Source organism: Neolamprologus multifasciatus, chromosome 18, assembly GCF_963576455.1.
Source record: "Neolamprologus multifasciatus chromosome 18, fNeoMul1.2, whole genome shotgun sequence".
NCBI lineage: Eukaryota > Metazoa > Chordata > Actinopteri > Cichliformes > Cichlidae > Neolamprologus > Neolamprologus multifasciatus.
The window spans coordinates 3,852,033-3,865,486 of NC_140456.1; the positions used below are offsets into that span (position 1 = coordinate 3,852,033).

At 40.3% G+C, this 13,454-nt stretch overlaps 2 protein-coding genes across 2 annotated transcripts in view; one reads left to right on the top strand and one right to left on the bottom strand.

Annotated features, from left to right (window-relative positions):
• Positions 1-659: 659 nt before the first annotated feature.
• On the bottom strand, positions 660-8,599 carry rnf182 (ring finger protein 182). The gene is made up of 2 exons (XM_085140959.1): positions 6,616-8,599; positions 660-4,840 (listed from the first exon to the last, which is right to left on the bottom strand). Exon 2 carries the CDS (start codon positions 4,486-4,488, stop codon positions 3,625-3,627), a length of 864 nt encoding a protein of 287 aa, XP_084997085.1. The 5' UTR covers positions 4,489-4,840; positions 6,616-8,599; the 3' UTR covers positions 660-3,624.
• A 180-nt stretch (positions 8,600-8,779) lies between these two features.
• Positions 8,780-13,454, top strand: part of retreg1 (reticulophagy regulator 1) — a 34,074-nt gene continuing 29,399 nt past the window's right edge. Inside the window, exons 1-3 of the mRNA XM_085140858.1 lie at positions 8,780-9,020; positions 10,046-10,152; positions 13,421-13,451. Of these exons, the coding sequence (XP_084996984.1) occupies positions 8,836-9,020; positions 10,046-10,152; positions 13,421-13,451 (323 nt within the window). The 5' untranslated portion in view covers positions 8,780-8,835. The remainder of the gene's footprint in view (positions 9,021-10,045; positions 10,153-13,420; positions 13,452-13,454) is intronic.

Below are 13,454 nucleotides of genomic sequence, written 5' to 3' on the forward strand. Positions count from 1 at the left end.
AGGGCCTATAAACATTACAGTAAAAAGTTTTAGCATCAGAGTTTTGAACTTTAAACTGACATGCAGCTAATCAAATTACCTGTTAATTAACAGAGAATATTTTTGCGTGGGGCCTCTCTGGGTGTAGTTCAGCACTAATCCATCCCTGTTAGTTGATATTTTAATAGTTAAATTAAAGGAAACCAGCTCAGTCAAAACACACACAGACAGAAAGTAAAACAAAAGCTTGGCAGTAATACAAATTCATGCCTGCCAGTCAACTAAAACAGTTGTTTTAAAGATCGTGTTTAGTCTTGTTTTTGTTTCCAGCAGCTCTGATCACTGTTATAAACTAAAAGGCTTTTTTTTTGTTTTGTTTTGTTTGGCTCACATGGTCTGTGAATGTCCCTCGCGCCAACATGTGGGAATGTTCGTTGCATCACTAAAAAGGAATCTGAAATGATGTTACGCTCCCTGTAGGGAAGCAGTTGTTCACATTCACATCCCCTGGAAAACACACACATTAGGCCTTGGCTGTTTATCATCAGCAAGACGTGTGCTGTAGAAATGTGTACAAATTGTGCTGGGAACAGCTCCTCAGTGTCTTAAACAAATGAATGAATAAATAATAGCGCAACAGAAATGAAAGCTTGGATTTGAAACCGGTGGTGGAAAATGTATTCATTTATAAACTGAAGCTCTTTATTCAGTCCTAATTATTTTTTTTAGAAAGGGATATTTTCTGTTATCATCTTATATTCAGCAGCTCAAACACGAAAAGGCTAATGACACATCAATGCAGTATAAACCAGGATCATAGCAAAATAAGCTATAAAAACAGTTTGTACAAGCAAAGTATTTTAAATCAACAGCAACATTTTATAGAAATAATGATTTTCACACATTGAGAATCTCTGGTTGGTGTATCCTTTTAACTCTGATTAAGAGTCTCTTTTACAGAATTCACCAGAACCCCCGAAAGTAAAAACAAAACTCCACACAGAAGGGCTCTGATGGGATTGATCCTCATCCTTCTTCTTCTACTAAGCCACATCAAGGCTTAGCTTCAGTGCTTTTTTTGTAATTTAATTCTGTATTTATCCGTTACAATATTCCAAATTGATCACATTTTAGTTTGTACTGATTTTACATGAAGAAGTTCTGGGTGTTGCAAAATAAAGAGGAATAAAACTGACAGAAAATGAAGAATAAAAGTTTCTAAAAAGCAATTCAGAGCAGAATAATCAAATAAAGTGGTATTTAAAGCTCGCCTTCTAACCAATGGTGACGCTGTGTAGAGCGATGTAATAAAGCCCCTGTTTTTATGTATATATACGTCACAATATGCTGTTTATGCTTCTCCACTAATCACATAAATTAAAACGCATGTGACTAAGAATCTGCACTTTATTGCATGATGTGAAATAACTTCAGTTCTTATTTTGTGCTTCTGCTTCCCATGCATAAAATGTTGTATTAAAAAAACTTTATATTGTTTATATTTTATATATACGATATATTATTTATATGTCTATATTGTTTGCCATTGCTTTCAGTTCTTAGTATAACATTAACTTGACAGAACATAATATACTTCCAGGCACACCTTTCACTTTTCTTTTGCTCTTTGTGGTGTAGAAGTTAACACGCTCACTTGATATGTGGAAGGTTGCTGGTTCAATTCCAGCTGCAGGCACCCTTTGGAGTTGTGACAGGAATGCCACCTGCTGCCAAATCCACCTGTTCAACTGCTTATGCAAATATCTAATTAACCAATCGTTCAGCTCAACAGATTTAAACTTTAACATGTGGTCAAGACGACGTCTGATTGACAACATTCAGATGAGAAGGTCAGAATTTGGTGTAAACAACTGGATAAGTAGAAGAAAATGGATGGATGGATGGAACATAATAACATGGATGCCTTATCAACGGTTCAGGGACAACTGTTGATACAAGAACCAGGAGAACCAGGAGATTCTCATCATGCGGCAACTGCGTGATGCCATCATGTCAATATGGACTAAAATCTGTGAGAAGTTCCAACACCTTGCTCAGTAGATCTGAAGGCAAAAACTAGTCTAACCCAGTACAAGATAAAATAATGAGTAATTTGGTAGTCAATTTGGCACCTTTTAAAAGGTTTGTATTTGTATTATTATATTAAGGTAAAACAAAAAATTCCAGGGTTAAAGACTATTTTAATAAGCCACAAATGATAGCAGTACAATGTTATTCATCTCATACTCATTCATTAGCTTGTGTTTGACTTGGATCTCTCAGTCAGTTATCTCTCCAGACGTCTCCGCTCCAGACAATAACAAGCATGAAAACATGACTGTTAATTTGACTTTCAAACGTACAGTGTAAACACTGCTGTTACATTTGCACCAAAATCTTAAACAACAATCTGAGCTGGTCTGAAGCCGATTCTAACTGTTTTAATCGACAGAGATGTTCTGTCAGTTATCAGTCACTCCATTAGCTGACATCTTTTTGCAAAGATTAACAGCCTGAATAAAGACACTGGAAATAAAGACTTTTGCAAGGACAGGACATCCAGCAAAACCTCAGCAGTGAAGGTGGATGTTGGGGTGGATGGTCACAGCACCCTCTGGTGGCTCAGACTAATAATACATTACTCTGTGAATAGACGTTAACAGCAGAGATTCCACGTCTTTAAATACCCACTAGCTTAATGTTTGACTAATTATATCAGCTAGATCCTGCTTTTCCCTCCAATGTTAGTTATCAGCAAACATTATTATGATGCCTCCTTTTATTCTATTTGAGGGATTTAATTATTTTAGCTGGCAGGGCTTTAATCGGAACAAAATGATTTGTCCCTGTGACACAAGCAATGAGTGTGTTTAAGATCAAATCTAAGATCTCAGAGACAACGTTTAAGATCTCTGCTGCTGATCTGCAGGTTGCGTTTTACATATTATATCTCTATTAAAGGTACCTATTGTGTTTTTTCCCATGTTCTTTCAGATATGTACTGCTACAGTGGCAGATGCTCGTGCCTAAACTTGGCCAAAATTTGAAATGATGATGTTAGTCATGTGAAAGTAATCCCAATCAGCCAAAAGTTCAGCCTGATCTAAATACTCTGTCAGTTTTATCTTTAATCTTCACTCTGCATGATGACAGGATAGCTCTGATATGAGCATCTCAGGTGCACAGCTCTGGCTGTGACCACAGGAGCTGCACCCACCTGTGGTTCAAACCTTATGTTTGCCACTCATGGCACTCGGGAGAAAGCTGGTTGGTTAATAGCTAACCTGATGTATCAGGGAATAGGTTAAAGAGGACACCATGTATGTAAATCAGCCACACCAATGTGGAGATGAGAACAGTCTGTACATTCCTTTAGATTTTGAACTATAACATCATAATGCATTACATTAAACAGTGACTTCAGAAGTCGTGTTTTAGTCGAAGCTATCTGACATTTTGAGCTTTATTAGGTAAGTAAATTATCAGCCTACAAACTGCACAAATGAAGATGTATGAGCTCCACCTTTATGCCATTCAAATAACAGTTCACATGGTTAGCTACACAGTAACGTCCCCATCAGTCAATTCTGGAGATCTATTGTCAAGCATGTTCAAAGCAAAGCATTGCCTGTTCATTTGGTTGCATTATGATGGTAAGCAGTCCCAGAACTCATGGCAGATACACTGGCAGAACCCATAGACCATGATCACGATGAGGCTGGCAGGAACCAGGCTCACCAGAAGCACCCCGAGCGTTGTCCTCTGCATTATGAGCAGGTAAACCCCCATAGGCAGGGAGCTAAAGTACAAGAGCCCCAGGACCCATACCAATGCCCGGGCTGAAGTCTGGCACAGGAGGGCTGCACAGTTCCACACTGTCCACCTCTCTGCGATGGATGCCATAGAGTCCTGACTGGATGAGTGGTAGTCCTGGTTTGACAGGTGAGAGCCATGTATCTGCTGGTAGGGATGGATGTCTTGGGTGGATATGGATGCGGGCGGAGGCTCCATGATCGTAATGACCACAAAATTAGGGGAGCTGCGGATGGTGGAGTAAGGGGTAGAGGAAGATGCGGAGGAGGAAGTAGATATCACAGGTGAATTGCTACTCATCAGTGAGCTCAGGCGCATGGGGCTTAGGAGCAGCTCCGTAGTTGCCTCCTGGTGGAACTGCCGGTTTCTCTGATTCCTGTTTTGGAGGGCCAGCGTTGCCACCAGGTTGCAGTCATCTGGCAGGTTGCTCACAGCATCTCCCGGCAGTCTAGTGAGATAGCGACAAAACGGACACACCAAGGCATTGGGAGGCGACTCACCCAAATCCAGGATCTTAATGAGACATTTGGAGCAGAGACGGTGGCAGCACTCAAGCACTTTAGGCCTTCGACTCCCCAGGTTGTAGGCGCAGTAGCAGATCTTACACTCCATCTCTTCAGTGGCCAGCATGTCCACAAAATTAGAACCTCCAACACCACCACCACTATCCTCGGGGTTTTGCATCTCTAGCATCATCCTGTGCTCAAACTTTATCCAACTCTAAGATCAAACGCAAAATCCGACCAAAAGCTCAAGTCCAAGCTCAGCACCGGTACTTTTCCCATCGATGGAGACACTGATGAAGGTCCTCTTCACTGAAGATCTAGGCTTCATTGCAGCTGTCTCCTAAAACGTGTGTGTGTGTGTGTTTCAATGTGAAGCGAGAAGAGAGACATGCGAGAAGGTGAAGCTCCTCGCAGGATTTGGCCTCTGGCGGTTGCTTGGCTCCAAGCAGTTGGGTTGACCGTGCTTCATTTGGAGTAAAAAGCCTTTCATGAGCCGCACAAAAAAGGGGGGAGAAGGGTGAGAGACACACTGAGAGAAAGACCTAAAGAGAGAGAGAGAGTGAGAGACAGAGAGAGGGAGGGAGACACATAACTGTTAACACAGCAAACAGAGGCGAAAGGACAACAAAGCAGAGCCTGTACAAACCAGAGCTGGAATTTTCGAGTCTGATCTTTTGTTGCTCCATGAAATTCAGCCCAATTAGTGACTGATGCACACACACACACACACACACACACACACACACACACACACACACACACACACACACACTACTGTATTCATGACGTCCGTGCACATCGCAGTGACTTACCTTCATTTCCTGAACACTTGCTGTAGACTTAACCATCAGTTGCCTACACACATACACACATGCCAACCTGAAATCATGTCCTCACCTTTAATAATTTACGTAGCATGGATTAAATTTTTGTCTCTGGGAGGAAGACACACCCTCATAACGTGACATTGTAAACACGCAGCATGGATAAAACCCAGGTAACACACACAAACAGACCACAACTGCAGCTCCCTGTTAATGGTCTGCAAAAATAAGTGTGCATGAAAAGTTGAATGAGTTTCTATATAAATAACTTTATCTGTACAGCACTTTGCATTGAATCATATCTGTTATTAATCTCTGTCTCTCTTCCACAGCATGTCTTTATCCTGTCTTCCTTCTCTCACCCCAACCGGTCGCAGCAGATGGCCCCGCCCCTCCCTGAGCCTGGTTCTGCCGGAGGTTTCTTCCTGTTAAAAGGGAGTTTTTCCTTCCCACTGTTGCCAAAGTGCTGCTCATAGGGGGTCATATGATTGTTGGGTTTTTCTCTGTATCTATGAAGCGCCTTGAGGCGACTTTTGTTGTGATTTGGCGCTATATAAATAAAATTGAATTGAATTGAACTTTGGTCAGCCATAATGCTATATAAATAAACTATGGTATGTTATGAACCATCCGGGAGGGGCTCGGAGTAAGGTTCGGGCATCTGACAAGGATGTCTCCTGGGCGCCTCCTGGGTGAGGTGTAGACCCAGGACACGCTGGAGAGATTGTATCTCTTGGCTGGCCTGGGAACGCCTTGGTGTTCCCCCGGATAAGCTGGAGGAGGTGGCTGGGGAGAGGGAGGTCTGGGCCTCTCTGCTTAGGCTGCTGCCCCCGCGACCCGACCCCGGATAAAGCGGATGAAGATGGATGTTATGGTGTGTGTGTTTGTGAGCAAAATGATGTGCCCACGTAAAAACAGAAATGTGTTTTCTCATCCATCCCTACAGAAATGCCTGGTTCTTCTAAATTCACGGTGATAATTCTAAACAGGTAAATAACTTCTATCTTTATGAGTGTCGCCATGTGTATAATGACACTCCTGTCTCAGAAACAAAGATCCTGTGGAGGTGGGGGTGGATGATGGGGTCAGCAACGTTACAAGTCCTGTTTCACATCTAGTAGCCGACATGGTTTTATCTTTTTTTAAACAATCCTTCTAGCGCTGCCTAAATCTACACGTCTGAGTCAAATTCACATGTAATACCATGCATAATGTTACCAAATGAGAACCTGTGTTTTCATTTAGTATTTCCTGTATTAGTGTCCATTTATCCGGTTAGATGGGTGCAGATGGTTGTTTCAGCTAACGTTTCTGCATGAAATCTTATGGATTATCTTTTTATTTGTAAGAATGCTGCTGTTTTCTGTAACAGTTAGCTAGTAACGCACAAAATCAGCCATTTGACAGCAAATTTAAATCCCACGATTTAGTTTTCATTAGCTGAAATTCACAGTCAACAGTTTGAAACAACAAAGAAAAGAGAAATGTCTTACCATGAAAGACACCTATGATTTGAGACCAGGCCCGCTGATGCAAATATGTGTCAGAATTGGTGAACTGGTGTGGACTGAAGGACCCAGCAGTGGAAAGTGGAGCAGGTCCATGTTGGAGATCCTGGTTTGGCAGTGAGCTCTGATCTTGATTTATGGCCAGAACAGCACAGGCAGCAGAGCAAAATGGGTCAACGTCTCTTTGTAGATGTGAGCTTTCCTTGTTAAGATGGGCTCATTCCGTCGAGTGTGGCAGGTAGCCCAGTCTGCCCTCTCTCACGCAGTGTCATTTAGCTGTTGTTCTGTTTGCCACCTTAATTACTAAACTAAGAAAACGAATGATAAGTGCCCAATAAAAGTCACAATCGTCTCACGCAGTAATTTCAAACACTAAACTGGTTTTGTGGTTTCAGGGCTGGAATTACCCTGAAATGGCAAACTGCAAAGGGAAACGTTTGTCACAAAGATTATGGAAACTTTGATCTTGGTCATTATAATAAGCACAGTACTGTGCAAACATCTTAAACCAAGCCATGTGTCAGGTCTTTGCTGGATTTCTTTTCTGTTTTTTAAGGAAATTACTTTGAGATACTTTTTCTGCAGAATCAGCTGAAGAAATAAATCATATGGTTCTGCAACAAGCTGATGGTACAAAGCTTGGTGTCTGAAGCTTGGTGTCATCCCCTGAGTTAGATGGATTTTTTTTGTAAGTTCAGTTTGCAAACAAACAAAAAGATGCATTTCTTTGAAAATTGTCAGGTACAAGGATGCTGGAAGGAATGAAAAAGTAACCAGTGTAAAAAACAAAACAACCTGCTCTGTAGCTTTTGCAACATTTTGTACCTCAATGTTAAAATATAATATGTTTTTTTTTTTTGTTTCGTTTTTTCTTTTACTTAAAGTTGCGTCCATCTCACCACTGGGTCCAGAGCAGCTTAGAATCTCAGCTAGCCAAACATGTTTGTTGATCTGTGGGAGGAAACTCAAACACAGGCTGTCCAGTAACAATAACATGAATCACTTGTAGTGACATTTATCTTATTTCTGTACCGTTTTATTGCACAGTTCATAGAAGTTCATTTTAAAGCTCAATCAAGTGATTTTTTTTACCACTAGTGGGCAGAAAAACAAACATGAACCACCAAGCTGATCAAGCTAATTTCTTAGAAACCAGGCATGTTTAAAGTTTGGGCATAAACAGATCTGTTCCCTCCCTTTAGATTCACAGTATGGGTCTCTGATGAATGCAAGTTAAATATTGACTTTCTGTTTCTCTTTCAGGATGGGTGGAGACCAGCATCAAGCAGCTATTCTTCAGTCTTTTAACTTTGGCAGCTGAGAAACATCTGATTCCATTGTATTTAGTGCAGTTAACGTAGGTGTAGTTACATGTACATTATATAGTAGTAATTCCGTCATTTACACACAAAGGCTATATAATGATAACAATAAAACACAAACAAAAGACGTTACACTCCAATAAATGTACACACACAAACACACACACCTGACGTCACCAACCTGAACGACAACAACACAAGAGGCAGGGATTGTGTGAAAAGTGTGCAGCTGATTTAAGTTGAGACAATTATACAGGAAGCATGATGATTGTGTCTTTCAAAATAAAGGCAGGAAAAATAAGCCAAAAAGAAATGCAAATAATTTTAATGATTGCTTAATTACAACTATAAGAAGCTAGAACCTAGGTTTCAAATATAAAGTTACCACACTTTGGTTAAAATAAGAAAAAGTAATACAAATGATAGAAAATTGTTGTACATTTAATTTCTATCTTTTAATTTCACCCCGTGCACGCACTGTTCCAGAGCAGCACTACTTTTACTCAAACACAGCACTTAAGCATACTTTTGAGTCACTTGTATTTTCATTTTATTTTCTTTAAAAAATAACTTTCATGCTACTTTTTAATTGGTTATCATATGTTTTATTACTGCATTTGTTTCACGTATGTATCTTTGCTCTGTGAATAATAATGTAAACTATATATTCCTGAGATAAAAAGTAATTTAATAAGACTGTAAACGCATTAGTTTTAATTGCAAAAAGAACATTTTGACTATTTTCAAAAAGTGAACGCGTTATGAGACACTTATTTTGAAACCTCAGAATCGGAAATAGCTCAGTAAAGTCTCCGCTTTGCTTAACACCCATCTCTGCTGAAGGAGCGGAGGGGCAGAGCGGAGGGACCCCGGTCGTTTTTCAATGCTGGGGAGCCGGGAAGCAGGAACCGCCGGAGGTGGGCAGGTGGCCGCGGCCGGCGGACCGCCAAGCCGGGATCAGGAGACCCTTCCCGGCCGCGCAGGGTGTCGCCTCACCGGCTTGGTCAGCTGGAGGCGGAGACCATGCAGGACTTCAGCCCTGTTTGCTGCAGCCAACGCGATGTTCGGGTAGGCATCATGACGCAGGGATATCTCACAGCACTGAGCTCCTGTTAATAAAATAAATAAATAAAAATAATTATGACTTTAAGTTAAATATTAAATATACTGTTAAAAATAACGACATCCTAGTAATTCCACATTAAAGGCGTAATTATTTCATCTTTAGTCCTTTTTTTCTATTATATCTTTTAAATCCTTTGACGTTGTTACTTTTAAATTCATCTATACTTCACACACTAATAATAATAATGATGATCTTTAAAAAAGGGTTGTAAATACTCAGCTACCACTGTTTTCTGTATTTTTCTGTATGTTTCTTATATTTTTCTGTAAGTAATGTCTGTATCAGGGACATTGTCAAAACAAACCGCCATGAGCAAAAAAACCAAACAAATCACAATAATTTGGGACTTCATGAGACAAAATTCGTCAAGTTTATGTTTGTTCGTCTGTTTAAACAAATTTCACTTTTCTCATTCTGTTACAATATATTGCTTGAAATGTATTTTATGGCCTAAAAATAAGAGTTACATTTATAATTAGTCAACAGTAAAAGCACTTAAAAAACATTTAAAACCCCAAATAGTGTTCATTTAATTTTGTTTGTATTAGTATTTTTATATATTCCAGCATTGCTATATTACTGCTGCAGTGGTTCTGCTTAATGTACTGAAAGAGGAAAAGCATAGATTGCTGTTATAAAGTCTTCCTTGTTATAATTGTGCTTCCTGATTTTTTGAGTAAGGAAAGCAGAAAAGCTCAAACTTCTGACACAGGGTCATTTTTTCATAATAGCAAAAGAATATGAGAATATTTTAGCTCCACAATAGATGGTGAGGTTTTTTTTTTACATCCACGGATGTAAAATTATGTATCCAAAATCTAAATATAAAGCTTTATCATCTTGTATAAACAGCTGCACAAAAATAAACATTGATCTGCTAAAACTTCCACAGAGTTAAACTGTGGAGAGCATCACAACGACCTGAGTGAGCTGCTGTGAGTGAAACCTTTGTTCTGTTTCCCTGCAGGTTTGTGGCCTTTGACTCGTTTCGGGCCTACACCCTCCTGGCTTTCCTCCTGGCCCTGCTGGTCATCACGGTCACCACCCGAGATGTAATTCGGTCCAGATCCGCAGGTAACCCCCAAATGATCAGTCGATTAAAGAGAAGAATAACTAGTAAGGAACTGCCTCGCCTTAATCTCATAACTCTGGATCTTCAGTCATAACTGCCCCGAAACCAAACTGACACTAAAGTGTTTGTCAAAGTGCACAAGCTGTGTAAAGGTGCTTTACAAAAAGTTGCTTGAAATCAGTTTAAACACTTTTGAGTGATGACTTTGTGTCCCAGGAGTCTGTGTATTGTGTGACAGAGACGTCAAGTGATGCTGAAGTAGGGCCAGGCTGTAGTCTGGTGTAATGTCACTGTGAACCAAAAGCTGGTGCAGGATGCAGCGTCGCATCCAGTGTTTGAGAAAATGGACGGATTATTGTCAGGACTAGGGATGGGTACCGGTATCATGGCACCGGTTCTGACATAAACGGTAGTAACCAGACCGAAAAGCAGCGCACATTTCGGTGCTTTTTTTTCCTGAGCTGTGATACACTTTAGATTCTAGCCAATCATTTTACGTTTCCGAGGATAGTAGGCGGGTCCAGGTACGTACGTTCTTTTAGAGCAGAGCTACAGATTAAAAATGCCCAAGGCGAAGCGGTCAAAGTCTGGCTGTACTTCACAGCAAAAGATGCAAACTCAGCAGCCTGCAACAAGTGCTTTAAGCTGATACTGTGATACTGTCAAAGGAGGTAACACCTCAAATCTGATGAAACACCTGGCGACGCATAGCGGTTTTTTTAAAAGCCGATGGATGATGATGCAGCAGCAGCCGTTCTTCTCTGCATGAGTAGCTTAATGTTGTTCGTGTGTAATTTACGTTGAGTAGGCTAACCACGTTATTACATTAATGCATGTAAGGTGAACTAGCAAACACCATCATAGCTACATGTGGCTGTCTTCTTGTTTGATGGCAGATACTCCCTTCACCCTGGACAAAAAGGCTAAAATGACCAAAGAAAAAGTGGAAAACAGTTAAACATGAGAGGTTTTTGGACAAAGTTTGTGTTTTTTCCATTGATTAAGCTGCTTCCAGCCAAGAATGATACCATATATGCCCCATAGCTGCAGAAAAGGCTAACATTGTTATCTTTTTACAAAAAAACAGCTGAACATGAGAGGTTTTTGGACCAATTTTGTGTTTTCCATTCTTTAAGCACCGGTTTGAGCACCGTTTAAGCACCGGCACCATTTCAAAAGTACCGGTTTGGCACCGGTATCGGATAAAACCTAAACGATACCCATCCTTAGTCAGGACCACTTTTGCTGCAGATGTAGTGATAGCATTATAATGTATGCGGGGTCTTTGTGGGAGTAATCAACCCCTGATAATTAAAAAGAAGACAGACACTCAGATTAGAAGATGTAAAAAAATATAAACCCTAAATATAGAAATGAATGATCTATTACAACCAAAACTGTAAAGGTGGAACCCAAGTACAGAGATCTTAATAGTGTGTAAAGGAGGTTGAAGCTGGTTTTAGTGGGATAAGAGTGCAAGAAGCTGAGGTAGTCAGAGGGAGAAGCAGACTGGCGGGCAGCTGGGTGATGTTCCTGAAGAAGAAAACATGGAGAAAACTTTGTGATAAGAAACATTAGAGCAGATTTACTACAAGCAAGTTCTAACTTGGTGTTCAAAGTGTTATTACTGAGGTAGAAACTGCATTGTGGCGAGGAATGGTTGGAGAAAACGTTAACACAGTGGATGGAAGGCAGATGAACAGGTTGGGTGGGGCTGATTGTTGGCAGGTGTGCAGGATGAGCAGAGCTGGGAGCCAGGTATAAGGGAGACCTCGCCCACACCCATCCACAACAAAAACACAGACAGACAAACAAGGGGTGGAGGCACCAAACAAATACAAGACAGAGAAAAAAGGAAGCACCAGGGAGTGTTTAAGGGGAGGATTGTGACGTGGCTGCAGCACAAACCCTATAAACTAACAGGGCTGTTGACAAGAATATAAAACATTTACAAAAAGACGCATCGAATGAACGAGGAGCTCGGATTTTAAAAAGGCTTTTATATATTATTTAGATGTATTTGATATTTACGAGAAAGCGTAATGGATATACGGGATGTGGATCCTGTCTGTGGTTTTGAAATAATCGGTAAATGTTTGGTCTATTATGTTGAATTGTCAACAGCATTTTTATTACTATAATTTATTTATTGATGATTTCTTTTTATATATTTCTATTTCAGGGACGAAAAATAGCTGACAGCTAAATCTGATACAGTGGATCTTTTTTATTAGTAGATTAATGTTTTTTCCATCCCTGACAAATAAAGAGGAAAATTAAAATGACATAAATAAGTCGTTCAGCTTAAACCCAAGATGTTCCCTCAGCAGAGTTATGAATGGCTGCTTTGAAACCAACCACATATATTTGGTTCGGATGTTTACGTGATTTCAGCTTCATCCTGGCTTATTAGCCCGATGAGTAAGGATGAGACATCATCTTTCATGGCGGATGGTGACTCATCAGCCTGACAATTACACTTTGAACACATTGGGCTCCTGATGTCAGCAGTTATTTACGTTTAATGTTATCAGTATAGTTTTCTCTTTGTAGAAAACTTTCATTATCATTACCTAACACTTCTATTAAAGAAAACTGTTTTTGCACATCATTAAGTATAATTTCATAACATCACAGTAATCATTAGCACTATATCAACACTCAATAAAAAAATGGTACACTACATTCAGTCATTCACACACTGGCAATGGCAAGCTACATTGTAGCCACAGCTGCCCTGGGGCGCACTGACCGGGCCTTCTGACCACCACCAGTAGGCAAACATGGGGTTAGATCTTGCCCAAGGATTTTTGGGATGCAGCCAGGATCGAACCACCGACCTTCTGATTAGTGGCTGACCTGCTCTGCCGCCTGAGCTACAGCCACCCCATAGAAAAAAAGATTATATCTACTTAACCTGTGGTTGGAAACATGAAAAGGATCTTTGTTAAGCATTTATTTCATCTACAAATTATGTTTCTTTTAACATTATTTTATTACATGGTTGTTATATTACATTTAGAGCCCAATCATAGCTTGTGGTAACTACATTACAGTTTGTTCCATCCATTTATTTTCTACCACCTATCCGGGTTTAGGGGATATTCTTACCGTCACCAACAGCTCGATAGGTGAGGGCAGGAATGTAGACCATCCAATAAATCAATAGCTAAGCCTTCAGGCTCAGCTCTGTCTTTGCCACAGTTTCTGCAGTGGGTGTGAGCGCGTGAGTGCCGATGAATAACACATCTGTGGTGTTTTTTTTCACAGGAGCTCAGTTATGGCACAGCATGACAACAAGGTA

Coding starts and splice junctions, on each gene's coding strand:
- rnf182 (XM_085140959.1), bottom strand. CDS start 4,488: ATGATGCTAGAGATGCAAAACCCCGAGGATAGTGGTGGTGGTGTTGGA.